The sequence below is a fragment of the Topomyia yanbarensis genome, chromosome 1, assembly GCF_030247195.1.
Source record: "Topomyia yanbarensis strain Yona2022 chromosome 1, ASM3024719v1, whole genome shotgun sequence".
Taxonomy (NCBI): Eukaryota; Metazoa; Arthropoda; class Insecta; order Diptera; family Culicidae; genus Topomyia; species Topomyia yanbarensis.
Window position 1 is genome coordinate 172,041,969 of NC_080670.1, and position 24,507 is coordinate 172,066,475.

The 24,507-nt window shown below is 42.1% G+C and overlaps 2 protein-coding genes across 4 annotated transcripts in view; one reads left to right on the forward strand and one right to left on the reverse strand.

The window, feature by feature from the left end:
* Positions 1-13,966, forward strand: part of LOC131681477 (protein white) — a 44,872-nt gene extending 30,906 nt beyond the window's left edge. For 2 of the 3 annotated variants that reach the window (XM_058962292.1, XM_058962295.1), the window contains 5 exons: positions 11,318-11,389; positions 11,547-12,472; positions 12,547-12,877; positions 12,944-13,304; positions 13,363-13,966. In XM_058962292.1, the coding sequence (XP_058818275.1) occupies positions 11,318-11,389; positions 11,547-12,472; positions 12,547-12,877; positions 12,944-13,304; positions 13,363-13,748 (2,076 nt within the window). In that variant the 3' untranslated portion in view covers positions 13,749-13,966. The remainder of the gene's footprint in view (positions 1-11,317; positions 11,390-11,546; positions 12,473-12,546; positions 12,878-12,943; positions 13,305-13,362) is intronic. The other variant, XM_058962301.1, reaches the window with a different exon arrangement.
* LOC131681470 (sphingomyelin phosphodiesterase 4) lies at positions 13,883-22,903 on the reverse strand. The gene is made up of 7 exons (XM_058962280.1): positions 22,672-22,903; positions 22,538-22,614; positions 22,261-22,483; positions 22,033-22,135; positions 21,739-21,970; positions 20,540-21,650; positions 13,883-14,599 (listed from the first exon to the last, which is right to left on the reverse strand). The coding sequence occupies exons 1-7, from the start codon at positions 22,684-22,686 to the stop codon at positions 13,982-13,984; spliced, it is 2,379 nt and encodes a 792-aa protein (XP_058818263.1). The 5' UTR covers positions 22,687-22,903; the 3' UTR covers positions 13,883-13,981.
* Between the last annotated feature and the right edge of the window lie 1,604 nt (positions 22,904-24,507).

Genomic DNA, 24,507 nt, shown 5'->3' on the forward strand with positions numbered 1-24,507 from the left:
AAACGGTGTTTCGTTCGCGGTATCGGGAGATGACGCGGCGCGGCACGTTTTCTGTGCCGGGACAGAGTCCGGACAGATCTTCTTGGCGAAAGCGAATATCCAACGGTTTGAATATTCCACGTTCTCGTTGGTACTATTACGGTTACGCATACGTCGAGCCGTACCCCAAAGAGTGCTCATCGCTGTTTCTCTCGTTAACCCGTCGACGAACCGGCGCCAATAACTGCGTTTTTTGGCTTTTATTAAACTCTTCATTCGCCTTTCTATCGACGCGTACTGTTGATAGCTAGCGGGTAACCCGTCTTCCCGGAAGGCCTTATATGCAGTGGACTTCTCCGCGTACAGCTCTGAGCACTCTTTATCCCACCACAGTGTGGGAGACCGTCCATGGGTATTCGCGCTGGGTACTGGTTTAGTCTGAGCTTGATTCGCACTGTCGAGAATCAAGCCAGCCAAAAACCTGTACTCTTCCTCCGGAGGAAGTTCTTGAGTGGATTCGATTTTAACGGATATCGCGGTCGCGTAACTCTTCCAATCAATGTTCCGTGTGAGGTCGTACGAGGCATTGATTGTTTTCGATGGTCTTGAACCGTTAGCAATTGAAATCACGATAGGCAAATGATCGCTACCGTGGGGATCAGGGATCACCTTCCACATGCAATCTAACTGTAGCGATGTCGAGCAAAGCGATAAATCCAACGCGCTTGCGCGTGCTGGTGGTGTAGGAATCCGCGTCATTTCTCCCGTGTTTAAGATGGTCATGTTGAAATTGTCGCAAAGATCTTGGATTAATGTTGATCTATTATCATCATGAAGACAACCCCATACCGTACCGTGCGAGTTAAAGTCTCCCAGAACTAGCCGCGGTGCCGGTAAGGATTCCGTGATATTACAAAGCGTTCGGTGCCCTACCGAGGCTCTAGGAGGAATGTAGATGGAAGCAATGCAAAGGTTTACCTTTGGTTAAAACTTGACAAGCGACAATTTCAATGCCTGGTGTCGAAGGGAGGTTAATTCGGTTGAAAGAATAGCACTTTTTGATCCCCAAAAGTACTCCTCCATAAGGGTTTTCTCGATCCAGACGGATTATATTAAAGTCGTGGAAGTTGAGATTTATATCAGAAGTTAACCAGGTTTCACATAATGCGAAAGCATCACATTTTAAACTGTTTAGTAAGAATTTGAAGGAATCGATTTTCGGGAGGATACTTCTGCAATTCCACTGTAGAACAGTGATCGAATCGGTGACCTCGTTCGATGACTTAGCCATCGAAGGATACGATCGCTGCAAGGAGGGGCCATTTAGTAGTCAACTGCTTCAAAAATGTTTGCACTATAGGGAGAAAACGTATCAGAAGGCTTTTAAGAGGATCAGTAACATTGAAAGCTGTGAAAATTAAGTCCACTATGTCAGAAAATTTCATTAGTCCGTTACTGGACTGAGTATCTGTTTGAAAAACGGGGACACTTGGGGTTTTTGGTGTCCCTGGAAGTGGTGGGTACTCCTTGTTAGAATTAATATTTCCAAGTCCTGGAGCAAATTGCTTCGGCTTTTGTGCATCACTTCCGTTGGATTTATTGGTTGTAGATGGCGCACTCTGAGTGGACGACACCTTGGCACCCTTACGAGGCAATGTAGGGGAGGCTAGATTTCTCCTCTTCCTGGATTCCCCTGGGTTAACCAATGATGTTCCCTCTTGTGGGTCGTCAGATTCTTGCTCAACGCCAGCCAAAAGAGCAAAGGAATTTTCGGAAGGGACAGATGGCGAAGCATTCTTTAGCATTTCTGCATAAGAGTACCTCGAGCGATCCTTAAGGGAGCGCTTAATTTTATCCCCGCGCTGCTTGTACACCGGGCATGACTTAAGAGCATGCGGAGGGCCCCCGCAGTAAATACACTTCTCAGTTTCTCCACCGCAAGCGTCATCCTCATGCTCTCCCTCGCATTTGCCGCACCGTTTTTTATTGCCACAATAAGTGGCTGTGTGGCCCAGTTGCTTGCAATTGCTGCAGTTCATTACCCGCGGTACAAACAGGCGAACGGGTAAGCGAACCCTATCCAGGAGGACATAGTTGGGAAGAGCAGACCCGGAGAAAGTCACCCGAATCGAGTCTGACGGAGAATAAGTTGTCTTATCATTTTCTGTTTTTGCGGAATACAATTGCTTGCATTCCAGAATCTTCACCTTTTGAAGTGAAGGGTCCTTAAAGCAGCCAACCCCGTACTTCAACAGGTCTTCGCACTTTAGACCCGGTTCGGCGACTATTCCATCGATCTCCACTGCCCTACAAGGCACATACACTCTGAATTGTTTCGTAAAACGCTCGCTGCGAGCAATCTGGTTCGCCTGATCGAGGTCATTTACTATAACGCGTATCTTATTAGCTCGAACACGTGTTATCTGAGCTACGGCCGGGTAGTTAGCAGTCAGCTCCCGTGATATTTCTAGAATATTGGGCGATTTCGTGTTGGGCCGGAAATACACCACCCAGGGTCCATTTGAACTGGCTGGGTATGTTTTAATACGGGGAGGACTGGGGGAATCAGGGGAGGGAGTAATATCGGGTTTATCCGGTAAATCCATGGGAATATCATTCCCATCCAATGTTCCTTCGCCCTCGGCCATTTAGGCACGAGGATAGCACGTGGTGTAAACGAGAGATGAAACTTGTATTCAGGGGAAAGGGACAAGTAGACCGATCGGGGAAAGGGAAACGAAAGAAAGAAAAATAATACTTAGCTTATATAGCGGCGTGTCCGGCAATTCTGGTATTCACTTCACCAGCCTGGGCACCGGCGAACAAAGACTGCCTCAAACAATAGTTGACCTTCACTGTCAATATATATTCTTGTTCACTTTATGCACAGCACCGGAAAACGAACTGCTTCGATCGAGAGCTCGGAGAGTTATGGCATCTCTAGAACTTGTTTCCAGACAGTATCTATCCGTAAATGATTTGGCAGTACGGAAGATGATCCCTAACATTAGTGAGGTTCGACTAATGACATATGGTACGTGTTGTTTCAAAAGGGACTTAGAATCTAATATAACTTCAAGATCCTTCTCGGAACACTCTTGAGAAATAACCAGTCCTGATAGATTCAAGTCAAAATTAACTCAGCATGCAGTAAGGTGAGGCCTTCATCAAATCCTGGACCAGATGATGATCTTCTATATTGCCCGTTTTTTGAAAAAGAGGTAAAGGTGTTGTTTTGAACCAGCGCGCTAGCTTCTTTATCTGCAGCATCCATATCCACCGACTTTTCGGCAACTTTCGAGAAGAGATAACAGCTTCTAATCTAGGCAAGCTTGGATATGGGGGCTCTTTGTTGAATCGGCTTTACTCCTATCTATCGGGATGCGAAATGATCGTAAAGTTAGAGATGGTACGACAGTGTTGCCACAATTAAATCTGTACCGGGAGTTAAAAAGTATTTCATATCTGTACTCTTCTCTAGAAAAATGTGTACCGGATTCTGTACCCAAACAATAACAAAGCTGTTTTGAAAAAAAATAATTTTTCTTATACTGAATTTTTATTCGAGGAAACCAAATCAGAAATTCTGGCTCGGAATCGGTTGTTTTATTTGAAACCAGTCAAAATTCCGGATAAATTGGACTGGGTTATGTCAATATCAGCTGCAGCATTACTATACATTAGGATGCCAGAAACCTGCCTGCAGCAAATCAGATGGAACATGTTAAACTATACATGAACACTCCGAACAGATTTGCTCGGCTTTCACTCTGAAAGCGGAAAAAATGGATGATTTTGCTAGAAGCAGGTTTCTCGCACATCGCATTCTAATGTCAGCTTCAGTTCAAGCTCAGTCAGTACCAGAACCATTTCATCTTCTCGTCATCACGCTATCAGCGGCCTAAGTCGACGTTTACCTCCTATTTACTGGTTATTATAGTGTCAAATTTTTTTATCTTGCTGTCAAACAAAAAAATCTGCACCAATCAGTACTTTTTTACAAAAATCTGTAATCCGTACCGTACAGAATCTGTACCAAAAACACTTCAAAATTCTGTACCTTTCTAGATAAATCTGTACTTGTGGCATCATTGGGTACGACCTCTCTATTTCCTGTTAACTATGAGATTCCTCAGGGTAGTGTTCTTGCTCCTTTGATATTCTTGCTCTACCTCAACGACTTCTGCCTCTCGCTAAATGCATGAAGCTATTCGTTTTCGACGACTTTAAACTATTCCACCTTGTTAAAACTTTCACCAATGCTGAATTCTTACAATCTCGGTTGAAAATATTCTTAAATTATTGCCATGTCGAACATTTCGCAGGTTGCTCTACAACGTGAATCGCCCGTGAGGATCTTGGGAGTTCTGCTAGATTCAAAACTGAATTTTAAAGTACACATTGAATACACCATTTCCAAAGCTACGAAATTTTTGGGATTTATTTTTCGTGTTACAAGAAAATTCGTTGATGCTCACTACTTAAAGGCACTATATCGTGCTTTGGTTCGTTCTACGCTTGAATATATGCATATGTTGTTTGGGCACCTTATTACAAAAACAATATTCATCTTAGCAAAGCTGCCCAACGTAAATTTGCCCGATTCACACTTCGGCGACTTGCATGGAGAGACCCGCGAAATCTTCCGGCCTACCCTGATCTTCTATTCGTTCGTCGGAATGTTTCCAAATCAATCTTATCGCCGATCTACTCCAATTACGATTCGATTGTCCTGTTATTCTATAGCAATTGGATTTAAATATCCGTCGACGTTGAAATCGATCTAATCCATTCTTTCGTCTCTTATCACCAGAATCAATTATTGGCGTTGAGTAGAATTCGACAGAAGCTCGTCGCTGTTGTGCTATCTTATGACAAGCGCCATTTAGCACATTTCGAGAAAAACGATTTTTAAAGTTTGAGATTGAATACCTTGAAACTTATAAATGGTATAAACAATCCAAAGAAGACAATTGATGCTTCTATCTATTCTGCATTAATCTCTCAAATATTACGAAGATCGGTTGACTGTATTGCGAGTTTTTACTATGAATGTAAACAAAAGTCGCACTCACACGTGTCATAGGCGTGTATTGATGACAAAATTTGTATGACGTGTCCTAATCGTGCATGGAAAATTTTCCATGTAAAAAAATCATCACTTTTTAACTTTTATTCATATCTTTGAGTTCATATGGTCTATAAACATTCGGTGAAATGCATTTTTAAGGAAATGAGTCAGGGAATCTAGAAAAAATTGTTATTCTTGATTACAGTGTTGCCAAATATCTTTTATTTCCAGTTCAAAACAAAAATTGTGTTTTTCTCACAACTCGTATAATTTTCTTTCAAAAATGTTTATACCATTGCGTTCCTCAGACATTTTCACACATAAAACCGTCTGAAACTTCAATATAACTTGAGCCAAACCCTAGATATAGTGATTTGAAGCAAAAAACTTACAGTTTCTCATCATGTTTTTAGTAGAATTTCTAAATTCTGAAAACGCCACTTTGTGGAGATTTTTCAAACAAGTAATGTAGCATATCTAACTCAGTTTACCCCAAAATGGCGTTTGTCATAAGATAGCACAACAGCGACGAGCTACGAGGTCTTTGACTTTCCTTTTTCCCGTAACGCGATTGTTTATTAACTCTTGTCAAGTTAGATTTTTTCCCTATATTAGTTATACGTTATTAAAATTATACCGGTAATGTTAGCTGTAGAAATAAGCTGTGGAATGTATCATTTGGATGTTTATTATTTGTTGGTACAAAAGATGAGGAGGTTTTATGCCTGCTGGAAACAGGATTTGAATGAAACCTAGCTCCAGGGGCTTTTCCCTGCTTCAAATAAAACAATAAAATAACAAAACATTCTCTTTTCCGCATCTGTTCTGGCCGATGAGTTACTATTGAGGATAATTTCCGTCTGATAGTGCGAAGTACCCCAGGCTGGTATGGGTTTTAGAATGAATCTGTCCACCACGTTAGGATTTTCCAACCAGATTTCAAAAGAACGTAATATGACCTTGTTGGAATTTTGTTTCCTAAACGCTAATAGTGCTGAACAGCCGCGGAGCAAATTTTAAGTCAGGGCCACGAAACTGACAGATATCTGGTTAACTTAGCGGCGGATAAACTCGGAAATTCGGACATCACTGTTGTGAAGTTGGTCCCTCATCGCAGAGATCCTAATACGCTGAATTTTGTCTCCTGCAAAGTTGGCATGCCCATGGATCTCAAAGATAAGGCTATGGCGGCATCTACATGGCCAGTTGGGATTTCTTTTCATGAGTTCGAAGAGAAGTCGGATTCCAGAAAGGTTTTTGGAAACCGAAGGCGCCCGAATCAGCAACGATGACCTCCACTGCTCTTAGCCCCCTCCCAACTAGTTACATCGCCTGTTTTACTTCCTATATTGCCTGTTCCCGAAGTTGTTGCATATTCCGAGCAGTTTCTTTCCGTGTACTACCAGAAGGTGAGAGGAATGAAAACGAAAACACAAGAATTTCATCTAGCGCTTTCTTTTAGTAATTACGACGGTCATTGTACTAATGGAAACTTGGCTGCGCGAAAACATATTAAACGCTGAACTCTCGTCGAACTACGTAATATACCGCTGCGACCGCAACTCAACAACCAGTCATCTGCGCCGAGGCGGTGGCGTCCTAATAGCGGTAAAGAACAAACTCGCAGTTTCGCAGCTAAACTTAGTGATCCGGATTTGTACCACGCTCACGCTAATGCCGTTCGAACAATTCTAGACAATGCTGGCAGCAACGACACTGTTCTTGTTTTTGGAGTTTACAATCTTCCACGCTTTCAATGGTCGCTCGATAACGATCTAAAATGTTATCTACCTATTAATGCCTCATCGGAACAAGAAATAGCTGTGATCTATGGTTGCAGGTGGTCTGCACCAGATCTGCTCACTGACGAATGTGAACGGGAGGAACCCCGATCTTGCATTCGTAAACAACACTCTCAATCGCTCTCTCACTGAAGGCATTTTTCCTATCGCCTGGAAAGAAGCTGCAATCGTTCCTATCCATAAGGCTGGAAATATTTACAGCGTCGAACATTACAGTAGTGTCTCATTATTAAACTGTCTCTCCAAAGTTCTCGAAAAGCTGGTCTAGAACGTCACGTATGCAGCTGCATCCAACATTATCTCGTAGTATCAACACGTGTTTGTCACGAAACGATCAACAACTTCTAACCTGATAGCTTACACTTCTAATTTGTTTCCCGCCGTTGAGAAGCGTCGTCAGGTGGACGCAATTTGCATCAATTTTTCAAAAGCTTTCGATAAAGTACCGCACAACATTGTAATCCTGAAATTAAAGCGCTTGGGATTTTCCACCTGGCTGACTAACTAATTGCAATCGTATCTTTCCGATCGCTCGGCATTCGTGAGTATACAAAACACGCGCTCAAGCACATTCAGAACACCCACAGGTGTCCCGCAAGGCAGTACCTGGGCCCGCTTATTTTTATTTTGTTTATTAGCGATATCTGTAGCCGGATCAAGTCTACGCGGACGATCTCAAAATCTATCGCTTCGGCACTTGACGCCGTAGTAATTCAAGAAGATACCTGTATTATTCAAGAATGGTGCACGTTTACCGGAATGGAAGTCAACGTTATTAAATGCAAAATAATTAGTTTCGGACGCTTGCTTACTCCAGGCCGTTATGAATACAGCCTACACGGAAGAACACTTGAAAGCGTCGACACGATTCATGACTTAGGAGTGCTCTTCGATAACAAGTTGAGCTTTTCCGACCATATCACCGCGAAAACTACTAAGGCTTTCGGAATGCTGGGCTTCTTAAAGCGGAACACGGAGCACTTTACTGTGTCCTGATCAGAAGTGTTCTGGAGTATGCCGTGCAAGTGTAGGCACCATACCATGCCGTTCCAAGTGACCGACTAGAACGAATTCAAAGATGTTTTGTGCGATTTGCTCTCAGGAAACTTCCATGATTGTATTGCCTCCTTATGCCGATACAAGTATGCTACTCGGTCTGCAGACTCTGGCGATCCGCCGTATCTTCCTGCAAAGAGGTTTTGTTTTCGACTTTCTTTCAGGTAATATCGACAGTCCAGATCTTCTCTCGGGCGTTAATTGGTATGCGCCTCCTCGTGTTCTTCGTAACGCCACTCTGTTGTGGATCCCTAGACACCGTACTTCATATGGACAAAATAATCCACTGGAAAGATGTTGTCGTAGATTTAACGAAACTTCTTCGGTGTTTGATTTAAACGTTTCCAAGCATAGATAAAAAGTTATTAATAAGAAATATATAGTTTTAAAAGGTGTGTGTACGGTGTATACCGAAGACAGTTAATAAATAAATAAATAAACTTCGATTTATCTTTTTCGAATGATATCCAAACGTTTGTTTCGAGTTATAAACAGTTTGGATTGCCTTGAAGTAATCGTTGCAATCTAGTTTAAGTTTTTCATTTCCTTAGATTTCACAATGGTCTGGTGCCCAATACCGATACACTTAATTTATATCAGCAAATATTGGCAGCCTATAAAGTTATAAGACAAATATTTCTGCTTTTCTTAAATTCTAGGAAATTTGCTAAGTCGGAATCCAACGAATCCCTGGATATCGAAATTTTGTTTTGAGAAAACTTTATCACTCAAAATACATGTGTTTTGACAGCTCGCAATTTTCAGTAGTAGTTTGAATACTCGCACTTTGAAAGCGCAAAGTCCAGGTAAGTGGACAATGCGCAATAAAGAAAAATATGAATTCAAATCAAACTCTTGGCGATTTAGGTTTGCTGAAAGGCTTTTGACATTAAAGATTCCACATGTAATCATAGTATTCAGACCGTATTTCCACAGCTGTAGGTCCGATTCGTATGAACTTTATTAGCAGTCTTTGAAGATACTAAACGTTCCAATTGAGAATAGATTTGTGAAAATCAAATAATTTTTTACGAGGACCAGAAGAGATTTTAACTCTGAAATATTACCTGAACAAGGGATTAACATAATCGTCGGAAAGTACACTGGATTCAAAGGGGCTTTGGCCGGCCAATGATCAAGAAGGCACCAGCAGAACTTAATGTATATCTTGCAAGTTATCATCAGAACTTACCGCAGGGAGAGTAAGGAATTCATCATCGATGTCTCTTTCTGCAGCCTTGGGGTGACAGGAGTGTGATGAGATACCCACAGCGACTATCAAGCGATACGGTAGTATTGGTAACAGGACTCAATTTGAATCACGTGGAAGGCAGATAAGCGAGTGAAGGTGGAATACGCCAATACGGAGATCTTTCACAAGGACGTGTTCGTCGAAAAACTTAAATTTGTGGGCATCATCTTCAATCTAAATGCAAACGAGTTGACGGCAGTACTATAAAAGGCATGCGACGTGATTATGCCGAGGAATGGGAAACCGAGATACGGTTGCCTGGGTCGGAGAACAAGTCAGAGGATTCGTAATGACACCAAATGAGGCGAACGAGCTGCAAGAACCGCTCTCTACAAAGCAATCAAGCTGAACAAGAATGCCTGTATTCGGGAGCTTTGCAGCAAAGACAACATGAAACCTCATGGAAACGTCCACAGAGCCACCATGCCGAAGATAAAAGACCCAACTGATCCACCTGAAAGATGTCGGGAGAAGATGAAGGTCGTTATCGAAATGCTTTTGGCCGCTTCCACAGTACAATGAGGAGGATGATTATGAAGAAGCCCGAATAATCAACGAAGAGCTAATCGATATGGAGAAATCAATGAACGTGAAGAAGGCCCCAGGACCAGACGGAATCCCGAACCTGGTTCTGAAAACAGAGATAAAGAAGAACCCGAATATAGTCAGGGTATAAGTTAAAGAAATGCATCGCTGAAAGTAGCTGATGTTGCTGCCGACGGCGTATAGGACAATATATCTTTTGGATTCGTTCGGATAACTGTTACAGACAGTAATCCTGCGCAAGCAACCAAGTACAATGAGACTGAGAACGGCCTGTTCAACATGCATTAGGGCTTCCGGAGAGGTACGTCTTTAGTGAATGTCATTCCAAAGCTTATAGTGAACACACGTATGTCAATTATTTGAAGAAACAAGTCGTTTAGGTTTTTGAGCATAGGGATGGCTTGCGCCTACCGGACCATATCGAGAATCTGCGCCGTTGCTAGAATATCAATTGTATTGCTATTGCGAGAGTCTCTAGAGTGCTATAGAAACAGAGATACCAGAGGAATTCGGCGAAGAAGGCGGATTGACACCATGCGAAAGTGACAAGATGAATGGGACAACACGGTGAATGGAAGATCCCGAACTTGTTCTTATGGATGAACGGAGAAGTCAATGTCCATCCGACGCAATTTCTGTTAGAAAATGGCTGCTACAGAAAGTACCTGGACTGATTAGGGCACATGGAATCTCCCTTCTGTCCAGTGCGCACAGACATTGAAGAGACACTAGGGCACGGTTCGGTTCAATGTGAAGCGTGTTCGCTATCAGCGGGGCAGATACCAAGCCAGATAACATCTTGCACAGAATTTATCGATATTAAAATATATGGAACGTTATTAATGAAAACATCAGGCGAGTGGTTCAATGGAACATTGGACAACCGCCCCGTGGAGACGGCCAGATTCTCCGCCGGGGACTAGCTCGAGTAGTTCGCGTCGTTGCACCGAAAGTGGTGAGGCGCCAGCGTGCCAGACACCACGCTCTACCCAAAATTGCCGGACCGACCTAGGTACCCTAATGGGAAGTCCGTGAGCAGACTAGTTCGGCCGCCGGGAATTAGATCGAGTAGGTCGCATAAGGGGTCAACGATGGGCCAGCGAACCGGAAGCTACGTTGCATCCGGAATCATCGGACCAGTCTCACACTTTTTTGTTGGTGTGTGAATAGAATAGATGCACTGCCGTTGACTATCTGAGTAGATAACGACAAAACAGGGAGATAAATGGCTCTCGTAACGGTCAGAGGCATCGGGAGAAATTCCGCCGCCGAGGAACTCTCAGTCGGAGTAAAGTAAATTCACCGCCGAGGAATTTCTACTGCATTGTTGGGGGCACGTTCCTACATGTTATTAATCATGTCTTCAGGTTTATTCACATTTATCGCTACGAGAAATTCCTCGAAGAGGATAATACGGTCTGTATGCTACTACTAGGAAAGAGATTTTCGTATCTCCAACCACTTGAACATCCACTTATTGGAATGTATTCGTTATATGAAGATTCGTTAAGATCAACACTCCATATCACCTCCTTCCGCCTAATCAATATCATGATCCTGACCTGACGATTCTTTCATTCTTTCGTTTTATGCATCCGCTCTCGAAATCAGCAACCCATTTACGAATGCACCTGGCGGTTAAGCTTCGAGTCACGGAATTACGATTTTCCAGCTACTTCCTATGTAAATCCAATTATCAAGTATTACTTTAAACAAGTTTTTCTACTGCCCCATCTAGTAGTTCTTTCACACGGGTTAGATCTTCCTTCATCCTTCCTCCATCCTCCGAATAAATTACTCGAATAGATTGGTAATCATATCTTTATTTTTCATTTTACAGCGTTACAGTACCAGCAGCTACCAAGAAGCAGACGATGGTGTCCAGAGCAATGACAAATCCACCCTAATCCAGGTGTGGAAGCCTAAAAGCTACGGTTCGGTAAAAGGGCAAATTCCTCAGCATGAGCGGCTCACGTACACGTGGAAAGAGATTGACGTATTTGGGGAGACACCTGGTGATTCGAAGAAGGAATCACTCTGCAGTCGGTTGTGTTCATGCTTTTCACGCCAGAAGAAAGACTTCAATCCTCGCAAACACCTGTTGAAAAATGTTACCGGTGTGGCCAAAAGTGGCGAGCTTTTGGCTGTATTAGGGAGCTCCGGTGCCGGTAAAACTACTCTACTCAATGCGTTGGCATTCAGATCTCCACCAGGGGTGAAAGTATCTCCAACTTCACTTCGAGCATTGAACGGAATTCCGGTAAACGCAGAACAGTTGCGGGCTCGATGCGCATACGTGCAACAGGACGATCTGTTCATAGCTGCCCTAACCACCAAGGAACATCTTATCTTTCAAGCGATGCTACGAATGGGTAGGGATGTTCCAAAAAGTGTAAAAATGAATCGAGTAAACGAAGTACTTCAGGAATTGTCGCTAACTAGATGCGCGAACACGCTCATTGGCTCCCCCGGACGCATGAAAGGGCTTTCTGGGGGAGAACGAAAACGATTGGCTTTTGCCTCCGAATCTCTCACCGATCCCCATCTGTTACTCTGTGACGAACCCACCTCCGGTCTGGACTCCTTTATGGCTCACAGCGTTCTACAGGTGCTGAAGGGAATGGCAATGAAAGGAAAGACTATAATACTAACCATACATCAACCTTCTTCGGAGCTGTACTGCCTGTTCGACAAGATACTACTAATGGCGGAAGGACGGGTTGCGTTCCTCGGTTCACCCTACCAAGCGGCGGAGTTTTTCTCGCAGTAAGTATTAAAGCGAAGCGGAATTTTATGTTAGTGCAAACTTTTTTATTAACTTTCCCAATTTCAACTTCCAGACTTGGAATCCCCTGCCCGCCCAACTACAACCCGGCCGATTTCTACGTCCAGATGCTGGCCATCGCTCCGAACAAGGAAATGGAATGCCGCGATACGATTAAGAAAATTTGCGACTCCTTCGCAACCAGCCCGGCAGCGCGAGAGGTGATGGATGCGGCCAGCGCTGGAAAGAACGTCGAGCAGCAGTTTTTCCTACAACCGGTGAACGGCGCCAGTAAAACCGGATACCGATCCAGCTGGTGGACTCAGTTCTACTACGTACTGTGGCGTTCCTGGCTGACGGTGCTCAAAGACCCAATGCTGGTTAAAGTTCGTTTGCTTCAAACTGCCGTAAGTGGCGTCGTTAAAGATTTTTTTTTGCTTGTTTCCACATGATGTTTATATGAGCTTTTACAGATGGTTGCAACGCTAATCGGTACGATCTACTTCGGCCAGAAAATGGACCAGGATGGTGTCATGAACATCAATGGGTCACTTTTCCTCTTTTTAACGAATATGACCTTCCAAAATGTGTTTGCCGTTATCAATGTGTTTTCTGCTGAGCTGCCAGTGTTCTTGCGAGAAAAGCGATCGCGTTTGTTCCGAGTGGATACCTACTTTCTAGGGAAAACTATTGCTGAAGTTCCGTTGTTCATAATAATTCCATTTGTGTTCACCTCGATTACGTATCCGATGATCGGACTGAAGTCCGGTGTGGAACACTACTTTATGGCTCTTTTCATTGTAACGCTGGTTGCAAATGTGGCGACATCTTTCGGTGAGTCAATCATTATAATGTTAAGATTATTTAATTTGGCAAATATTTATTTTTTCAGGATATTTAATCTCCTGTGCCAGCTCTTCAATTTCCATGGCGCTCTCAATAGGCCCTCCGGTTATCATACCGTTCCTGATTTTTGGAGGATTCTTCCTAAATTCAGCCTCAGTTCCGGCCTACTTTGAGTACTTGTCCTATCTATCGTGGTTTCGTTATGCCAACGAAGCACTGCTGATCAACCAGTGGAGTATGGTGCAGGAAGGAGAGATCTCTTGCACCCGTATGAACGTAACTTGTCCTAGCTCGGGTCAAATCATTCTCGAAACGTTCAACTTCAGAGTGGAGGATCTAACCTTCGACATCGTGTGCCTGTGTGCTCTGATAATTGTGTTCCGCCTCGGAGCCCTCTTTTGCCTATGGTTGCGCTCGAGAAGCAAGGAGTGAAACAATCACAATCGACTGCTGGGGAAGTGAATCTCATAGTAGTTAAAGGTTGTCATCATGTTATTAGCTTCGCCATTTAAGTCGCATCCAGCAATTTAGTCAAACGTAACTTCAGTGTAATAAAAAATCTCTCATTTCCATGACCATAGCAAAATTTTTCCTCGAATATTTTTATTATAATAAAAAAATTATTCAAATAAATGCTATTTTTTAAAAGATACAAAACAATTGAACTAACCTGTTCGATCCAGTTGCCTTGGTTCCATCCGAACGGTTGTCACATCGCCAACAATCGATTTGATAAGCAAATAAATAAACGTTATCGCCACGAGCAACATGAACCCGTAGCTTGGTGCGTTGAACACCAAATAACCGAACAGGAACGAGCATAGTATCACAAACGATGACTTGTAGGAAGCCAGCAGTCGAAGGCAAATTCTAGGACCCAAAGTGTCCTGCTTCAGCACGCAAACTCCCTGGGACTTATCGAAGGTCTGTGTCACTATCGGAGGGCTTAACACCTGACGACTGAGTTTACCCCAAATATCGTTCCGATGCCACAGGTCGACCATTTCACTATCGAACATCAGATTCAGCTTGCACGACAGCTGGTGCAGAAATCGAACCAAGAACGTAAACTCAGTGCCGGTTATGGGGAGAAGCGCAGGGTCACCAGTATAGCACAGTAAGTTTTTACGACGTTTCATAAGCTGTGGCGATAGGGAAAAGGACTGGGAAGAATGTGTCGAATCCAGGGTGGTATCCCAGATCGTGTTGGTTGACTGCTCGGTCAGCGATGGGGTGTCAATCTGCATCGATTCACCTCGGAATAGGTCTTCGGTGAGGGGGATCTGAAATGATAAATAAAGTTGATTGAATTAAGAGTTTGTTGTTGATTGTTAGCATTTATTTCAACAATCGTTTGACGGTCATGGTTAATTTGGGTTATTATGAACGGTTACAAACTAAGATTATTACTAACAGGTGAGAGAATTTTGAGGCAGTGGTGTGTTGTTTGGCCGAATGTCATTACGTCGAGCGGGTCATTTGACCGAATGTCATTTCGCTGAAAGCTGTTAGACCTAAAGGGTATTTTGGCCGAAGGTCATTTGGCCGAAAGGGTAATTTGACCAAAAGGATAATTTGACCGAAAGGGTCATTTGACCGGAATTGTCATTTGGCCGAAAGGGTCATATAGCCGAAAGGGTAATTTGGCCAAAAGAGCCATTTGGTCGAAAGCGTCATTTGGTCGAAAGGGTCATTTGGTCGAATGGGTCATTTGGCCAAAAGGGTAATTTGGCCGAATAGGTAATTTGGGCGAAAGGATAATTTGACCGAAAGAGTAAATTCACCAATAGAGTAATTTTGTCGAAAGGGTAATTTGACCGAAGGGGTAATTTGGCCGAACGGGTAATTTGGCCGAAAGAGCAATTTGGCCGAAAGGGGTAATTTTGCCGAAACGGTATTTTGACCGAAAGGGTAATTTGGCCGAAAAAGTAATTTGGCCGAAAGGGTAAATTGGCCGACAGGAAAACTTCACCAAAAAGGTAATTTGACCGAAAGGGTAATTTGATCGGCAGTCATTTGGACGAAAGGGTAATTTGGCCGAGCGTCTTTTGATCGAAAGGGTAATTTTGTCGAAAGAGTAGTTTTGACCGAAAGATCAGATTATCCTTTCGGCCATATGACCCTTTCGGTCAATTACCCTATTTGGGCCCAAATAGGGTAATTTGATTTTTTTTTTGGGCAAAATACGCCCAAATAGGATAATTTGATTTTTTTTTTGGGCAAAATACGCCCAAATAGGGTAATTTGACTGAAAGGGTCACATGGCCGAAAGGATAATCTGACCGAAAGAGTAATTTGGAAATGGTCATTTTGCCTAAACGGTCGTTTTGCCAAAAGGGTTATTTGGCCGAAAGGATCATTTTGCCGAAAGGGTCATTTGGCCGAAAAGGACGTTTGGCCGAAATGATAATTTGGTCGAAAGGGTAAAGTTTAATTGGCCAAAAGGGTCATTTTGCCGAAAGGGTAATTTGGCCGAAAGAGTAATTTGGTCGAAAGGGTAATTTGGCCGAAAGGGTAATTTGGCCGAAAAGGTAATTTGGCCGAAAGGGCAATTCGGCTAGAAGGGTAATTTGGCCGAAAGGGTAATTTGACCGAAAGGGTGATTTGGCCGAAAATTTAATTTGACCGAACGGGTTATTTGGCCGAAAAAGTAATTTGGTCGAAAGGGAAATTTGGACAAATGGGTAATTTGTCCGAATGGACAAAGAATAATTTGACCGAAAGGGTAAATTGGCCACTAGGGTAATTTTGTCGAAAGGGTAATTTGGCCGAAAGGGTCATTTGATCGGCAGTCATTTGATCGAAAGGTTTATTTGGTTGAAAGGGTCAAAAGAGTTAATTGGTCGAAAGAGTAATTTGGCCGGAGAAGTAATTTTGCCGAAAGGGTAATTTGACCGAAAGGGTAAATTGCTCGAAAGGATAATTTGATCGAAAGGGTAATTTGGCTGAAAGGATAATTTGGCCAAAAGGGTAATTTGGTCGAAAGGATAATTTGTCCGAAAGGGTCATTTGGCCGAAAGGAACGTTTGGCTGAAAGGGCTATATGGCCGAAAGGGCCATTTGGTCGAAAGTGCCATTTGGTCGAAGGGGCCCTTGGGTCGAAAGGGTCATTTGGCCGAAAGCTTAATTGGCCAAAAAGGTAATTTTGCCAAACGGGTAATTTGGTCGAAATGTTAATTTGGCTGAATGGGTAATTTGGGCGAAAGGATAGTTTGACCGAAAGGGTAAATTGGAAATAGGGTAATTTTGTCGAAAGGGTGATTTGACCGAAAGTGTAATTTGGTCGAAAGGGTAATCTGGCCGAAAGGACCATTTGATCGAATCGGTCATTTGGTCGAAATGATCATTTGGCCGAAAGAGCCATTGGCACTTGGCAAAATAAGTAATTTGGGCGGAAGGATAATTTGGCCAATAAGGCAATTTTGCCGAATGGGTAATTTTGACCGAAAGGGTAATTTGGGCAAAAGGGTGATCTGATCAAAAGGGTAATTTGACCAGATAGGGTAATTGAGCCGAAAGGGTCGTATGGCCGAAAGTATAAACTGTTCGAAAGCGTAATTTGGCCGAAAGCGTCATTTTGCCGAAATGGTCATTTGGCCAAAAGGAACGTTTGGCTGAAAGGACAATATGGCCGAAAAAGCCATTTGGCCGAAAGTGTCATTTAGCCAAAGAGGTAGTTTCGCCGAAATTGTCATTTGGCCGTACGAGTCATTTAGCCGAAAGGGTAATTTGGTCGAAAGGGTGATTTGGCTGAAAAAGTCATTTGACCGAGTCATTGGTTTGAAAGGGTAATTTGGCCGAAAGGGTAATGTGGCAGGAAGGGTAATTTGGCCGAAATGGTAATTTGGCCGAAAGGGTAATATAGCTGAAAGCATAATTTGGCCGAAAGAGTAATTTGGTCAAAAGGAAAATTTGGCCGAAAGGGTAATTTGGCCGAAAGGGTAATTTAGCCGACAGGGCAATTTGGCCGACAGGGTAATTTGGCCGAAAGGGTAATTTGGCCGGAAGAGTAATTTGGACGAAAGGATCATTTGGACGAAAGGATCATTTGGCCGAAAAGGAAAGTTGGTCGAATGGGCCATTTGGCCGAAAGAGTCATTCGGATGAAAGGGTTATTTGGCCTAAAGTGTAATTTGTTCGAAAGCATCATTTGGCCGAAAGGGTAATTTGGTCGAAAGATTAATTTGACCGAAACGGTAATTTGACCGAAAGGATAATTTGGACGAAAGGATAATTTGGCCGGAAGGGGAATACCGTCGAATGTCTCATTTGGTCGTAAGTCATTCGGCCGAAAGGGTTATTTGGACGAAAGGGTGATTTGGCCGAAAGGGCGATTTTGCTGGAAATGTAATTTTACCGAAAGATAAAATTGGCCAAAAAGATAATTCGGCCGAACGTGTCATTTGACCGAAAAGGCCATCTGGCTGAAAAGGTAATTTGACCGAAAGGGTCATTTGACCGAAAGGGTTATTTGGCAGAAAGGGTTATTTGGCCAAAAAGGTAATTTAGCGGAAAGAGTAATTTGGCCGAAAGGGTGATTTGGCCGAAAGTGTAATTTTGCCGAAAGGGTAATTTGGATGAAAGGGTAATTTGGCCGAAAGTGTAATTTGGCCGAAAGGGTAATTTGGTCAAAAGGATAATTTGGCCGAAAGTGTCATTTGACCGAAAGCCATTTTGCTGAAAGGGTTATTTGGTCGAAAGGGTAATTTGACCGAAAGGGTAATTTGGCCGAAAGGATAATTTAGCCAAAAGGGTAATTTGCCCAAAGAGTCATTTGACCGAAACAGAAATTCGATCGAATGGGTCATTTGGTCGAAAGAGTCATTCGGCCGAAAGGGTGATATGGTCGAAAATATCATTTGGCCGAAAGTCCCATTTCACCGGAAGTGTTATGTCGCCGAAAGGGTCATTTGGCTGAAATGGCCTTTTAACTGAAAGGGTCCTTTGGCCGAAAGGGTCCTTTTGGTTGAAAGGGTTATTTGGCCGAAAGGGTTATTTGGTCGAAAAGATCATTTGGCCAAAAGGGTTATTTTACCGAAAGGGTAATTTGGCCGAATGTCATTTAGCCGAATGCTGTCACTGAATGTATTGTAAAAGTGGATCTAAAACGATATCGACATTGGAAAAAAGAACAATAACTTCGGTTCGACTGAGTACGATCGATAATATTTTGACAATAGAAGTGCAGTTGTTATTGCACAGTAATCTACACAATCTATAGCAATATATTAATAGCATGTATATACAGAAAGACGCAATTAGGCTCTACGTAAATTTCAAACTCTACTGTTTAAATATAATTATCCGTTTGTGCGAGGTGACGTTTGTCGGAGCAGTATTAAGGTCTTTGTACTACATTTAGGTTTTAAACTTGATCATCTCTTTAAATAATTTTTAAAATTTGAATGAAAAATCCATCTCAACCTAGGAATGTTTTAGTTGTTCGTTCCCAATATTTTGCGTAAGTATTGTTGGTGTCGAGTAATCTGAGACAAGAGTTCATATTAGGCTTATGAGAGCAATATCCTACCTTAGTGCAACCTGACACATTAAAGGATTATTTGCCAAAAATCTCCGATGGAATAAGAGATCGAAATATAAATGACTTAAGCCTGTTATTCCGTGGGACGTTACCAAACATCTCAAATCAAGGTAAGCAATGGAAACAAGCATAATATGGTATAGTTCAAGCTTCTTTAAACTTTTTCGATTTTTGAGTCTAAAAAGGTTAAATTGAAGAAGTCCATCATCTCGAAAAATGAAGAAAATCTTAGTAAACTATACTACAATGGATAAACATTTTTATTAACTTATATAAGCTAACTTATCCGAAATGAATACATGTAGTATATCGACATTTCTCTTTTGCTGAAAATTGAAAACCTTATCACGTTCTATGAAGAATATGGAAAATATCGTTCAGGCAGGCAGATATCAAAGAAGTACATAGAAAGAACAACTCATGTTAAAAAGAAGGAAAATATCCATAGAATGTTTAAATTTACATTTAAATACATTTGGTAAAATAGCCTTCGGATAAACGGCAATCGGCCAAATAGTATTCGACAAAAACGACATTTAGCCTTATGGCAATCGGCCAATTGGCTCTTTCGGTTAAGTCGGCCAAATGACCAGAAACCTTTTTGAACAGTAAATATTGACGCAGTCCTCTGTAAGAAGAAAAACTCCCGCTATATATTTCAAATGCTTTTTAAAATTCAGTTTGGAGTCTACCAAAATTCTCAGGTCGTTGTATGATTGTTCTTGCTTGAGTACAGTTTGCGAAATAGTGTAATCAAACTTGATTGTTGAGCACTTACGAGAGGGAAATAACGGATCATTTCGGGGCATTCGCTATCATCCTATTAATGTTGCACCATATCCGAAAGATATTGACTGTAAAAAGCAGCTGTTTTTAGGATTCTCGCCACGACAAGCATATCTATGATACTGTCAACAGAAGAGTGACGATTATACTCTCCGAGCTGCAGAGGAACTGGCCATGGCCCGTTGAGGACTAGTAGATCGCGCCGAAGTGGGGAGCTAAGTGGTTCACAAAAACATTCGTCGAGGAATTCACAGTAGGGTAGATTAACCGCTGTGGACTATCCGAGTAGATCCGGATAAAACTGGGAGTTAAGTGGCTCACGGCTACTGGACCTAAATGACTCATATAATCAGAAACTAAACGACTCACGATAGAAATGAACTGCAACCGGCGTTACACAGAGTACCATACTCGGCCGACCCTTTGGAATGATATGTATTGCGGAGTGTTGAAGCTGTGCCTCCCCAGGGGCGTGAAAATTGCCAGTTTTGCGGACAGTGTGATGCTTCTAGTGATCAGCGAATCACTAGAGGAAGTAGAAAAACCAGCAACGGAGCCGATAGGTGCTGTGAGAGACGGCATCGTCGGTCCATCTGAGAAACAGAAGTCCTCCTCAATCCAGAATTGCAGGACTTACCTCGGCACTTGACCGACCAGCATCGAGATACGGTTTTGAGAGAGACTTTTGACGTCGGGAAAATTCTCCATCGGAGTAGACTAGACCTTGACAGAGGTGGAAATGTTGACGATGGGCGCGGTCGGAAATAACATGATTGACGTTGTAGATTACCCCCACAAAATGAAGGTTCTACTGGTCCGCATCTGCAAAATTCAGCAGTTCGCAGAAATCTGTTACCCGCCCATGGCCATATCATCATTCTTAAACAGTACTTACCTGAAACATTCTAGCGAGTGACGACAGTGCAACATCCAAAATTTCTGGGATTTTCTGCCGATCGTTGAGCATCGCCGCATAAACAGGGTCGTAGTCAAAATATCCAACAATTTTATACACGTACTTGAGCACCCCCTGGTACCGGTTGCTCTTCTCCTGTTGAATGTGTCTTAAATTTTCACTCGCAATCAACGAGGAAACGTAAATCTTTTTCAACAGTTCCTCAATCTCTGTGGTAAACTGCTCCCCAAACATGAACACATAACTATCATCGTTTGCCTCCCCCGTCGATCGATTTCCTGGTGTTCCAGGCCTACCGCCGCTTGAATTAAACGATTTCCACTCACCGCTGGATCGGTTTAGACCTGTGCTCAGATTGCCCATACTGCGATTGGAAGCCCCGGAAACGTTGAATGTTGAATTGTTAAGGTTGGCATTGTTATTCGATGACATTACGATTTCATTTTGGTTCAGCAAATCGATCAAATTGCTTTGACTGAATACTTTTAGCAGTCGGAATAGCATCAGCACGTTTCTGAGTGTGGTCAAATCCATCCGCTCGAATCGTGGAATCAACTGAACGAAAATCTGGGTGTACACAATCAAATTGTCAACGATAAAACTTTCATGCCTTGGCGTAATCGACATATCGGCGCTGTTACTCAGATCTCGATTGAAAGTGTACCGCCACGGTTGAATGTAACTAAGCCACAGCTCCAGCACATCCGAAAACGAACTGTCCAAGGGCCAGCGAGCCATCAATGATTTCAGAAAGCCATATATTCTGGCATTCATGAGTGGCTGTGCCGACTGCCGCAGAAGAGCCATCGATGTGTTGTCCATCTCTGAACTATTGCCAAAGGCATGAAGCTGTTTGATAAGAATCCGGACACATCGGATGAACTCGTTGCTCGGAAGTTCTCGCGAATCATCCACGTCTAGCCGAAGCCAACAGTCGATAAAAACGTAAAGCACAGTTTCCGAGCGCCAGCAGTAAGCGCGAGACGATTCTATCGAGCTGCTGTTGGTTGAGCGCTGATGGGACGTAGCCGTCGCGGGAGTGTGATGATGAATCGCCGACATCAGCAGGTATTTTGGTGATTTTGTTGGCCTGTTGATAAGTTATTACTAATATTACAAATTCTGATAACTGATAATTAAATTTCAGTAATTAAAATATGGACAACTTTTATACTTACTGCATCACCGGAATAGTGGCAGGCGAGGACACTTTAATGCTGCCACATACAATTTGGGGCAGCACAATTGAATCTGGGTGGCTAGGCAAAAATGTGCACAGATATTCTGCAGTCAGAATAAGGTACAACGTTTTGGCTTTTTCGTTACCGAGCGATAGGGCAGCTGGGCAAAGTTGTTGCGGGGAAACTATTCCATGCAGCACGAAAAAGAAAATAAAATAATCGAACGCATCTGAGGGGGAAAAGAAAACCATTAGAACTTGTATCAGTTGATCTAAGTTTGAATCGACTTACTTAAGGCAAGTGATACGATTTGCCTTCTAAACGGATCTACATTGATGATGTCACTGTAAAATGCAGGGTAACGACCACTCTCAAGCAACTGTTGCATTTTAGGCTGTAAAAAATTATTATTAGATTGGTACTGTTAATTTGAATATTGTATTTGTATGTTTATTTGCAACGATAGCCCGTAAGCATAATATTATGCTTTATATCAGGTTTACGGAAATTAAATCTTACCGGAAGATAGGATATGGGAAGCTCATATTTCAATGAATCGTTCAGCAACCGGTAGCACAGCCGAAACATTGGACCCCCGATGGGAATGAAAAAGTTGTAGAGTATATCGAAATCATGCGGATGCGTATCTCGTGTCATTGTTCGGAAACCCCATCCGATTCCGGTATTTATTCCGAATATTGAGTTAATCAACAGGGGGTAGATGTCCTGAAGCTCTTTGAGGCTAAAAATAATTTTCGCGTCATAACTAGGAAGATATTAATCCACTTATAGCTACCTGGCTCGGTCAATGAGAAGTCCCAATTCAGGACAGCGCATCATTGGCGGGAGGTTGAGTATTTCCAAGATTCTTGCCTGTGTGAAAAATAAACTGAGTGTTGATGACTATAATAATGAACAACAGAAACTCACGCCGGCAGAATCCATTTTGCTTGGTTATTCACGCGTTTGATCAAGCTGCACGAAACAGCAAATTTCAACAATTTGCTTATAAATTTGTCAAAAATGTTCGATCATAAATCTAGCTGCTACCCGGCTTGTTGTTTGACACTTTTTAGGCAACAGATGTTTGATACAGGGCGAGAGCTGATGACGCCCCAGTGAAAAATAATAATTTACTGGGCTTTACACGCTTAAAATAATTGAGATTTATGACAGCTCATTATTACACGTAAAAAAAGTAATAATTTTATTTATTCGTATCAATTCATAGAATTTATTATATTCCAAGTAATACTTTTGATTAGCGCTCGAATTGAAAAAAATCTAACATGGCTCTCCAGAGACATTTGCAATCATCTTATTGTGAAATTTCAAATTATCGATAAGTTGCCCAAGAAAAAACGATATTATCAGTGTACTCGAAATTCGTTACTTGTTCCGGAACTGTTGTTTATCGATGAAAGCATAAGCTCTCTTGGCGGGAAATTTGTTTCTAAAATTTCAAACAGTGGTTTGACGCCGCAATAGAAGCAATGATGTTTTGGACAAATTTAACGTATTTTTTTAACAGAAACATCTACATCCTAAGGCTAATCAACAACCACGACCAATGCGTCAATTTATTTTAGTTGTATTTGATTGGTATTAAAATTTGAGAAACTCTAAAATGTTATTTATTATCAAATTTATAAAAGAAATTTATGATTTATGAAATTTGATTCATATGAAAACAATCCAACAATCCAATGAATATTATTGGACGTTTAATATTGAATATGCGCGTATGGGATAAAATGTATTAGTTTGATGTTATGATTTTCTTATGTTATGTCAACTTCGTCTGATTGGCAGATATAATTCATAAGGAAATCGCAATGGTAAAAATCTATGTGGTTTGTCAGATACAATTATTATGGAAATTTTGTTTCCATAATAATTGTTCAACCGCAGATGCAAAGTCAATTTTTTCATATTTAATATTATTAATATTATTAATATTTTAATATTGCAGACTTGCAGAGACTGTTTATTTTTTGTTTTATTTTTATCACGAAATACGTACACGCAAAAATGGAAGCGCGAATTAGAGAGATATTTTGCTGCGACCGGTTAATGAAGGGTTAATGAAGTTCCTCATGGGTGGCTTAATGAAATTCCTCATGTGGTGGCAAACCTTCCATATTTCGATGTTGCCATTCAGATAAGCATTTTGAGCCTCTGTGAAGAAGAAACTACGAACGACATCTTTTTAGACAGATAAACCAGAAGACAAATGAAAGGTTTGCGGATTTTGTTCTTCGACTCCAGATTTAAGCAAAGCGATGCGAGTTTGATCGGTACGATACTACAGAGACAGACGATCGAATCATGGAACAGATAGTAGAGGCATGTAGGTCGACTGAGCTGATGCGACAGATATTGGAAAAAAAACATGACTCTGGGCGAAATTCTAATTCTGGGGACAGCTCTGGCGGATGTTCAACAGCAGGTTACAGAACTGGACCGTCAAAATTCCGAAAGAATAGCGTCAAATTCTAATGTTAGTGAGGTGTATACGACACCATTTAAATTTCTTCGTGGAGAAAGTCGCGGTTTAAGTGATAGAAGCCATGATAGAGCATGTGTTGCCTTTGGACGTAGAGCGCATCTGAAGGGTGACCAGTTATGCCTGGCTAGAACTGCCAAATGCATAAAGTGCCGAGAAATAGGCCATTTTATGAATCGGTGCCTAAAGCGTATGGGTACAACTCGCGTAATGCCAGGGCCATCTCAACCTAAACGCATTCGCAGCGTGAACGACGATAA

Excerpts from the sequence above, each read along its gene's own strand:
- LOC131681470 (XM_058962280.1), bottom strand. Across the intron at positions 22,484-22,537 it reads CTTCTCATTGACCGAGCCAG|CCTCAAAGAGCTTCAGGACA; the intron begins GTAGCTATAAGT and ends AATTATTTTTAG. Across the intron at positions 21,971-22,032 it reads AATCGTATCACTTGCCTTAA|ATGCGTTCGATTATTTTATT; the intron begins GTAAGTCGATTC and ends TTTCCCCCTCAG.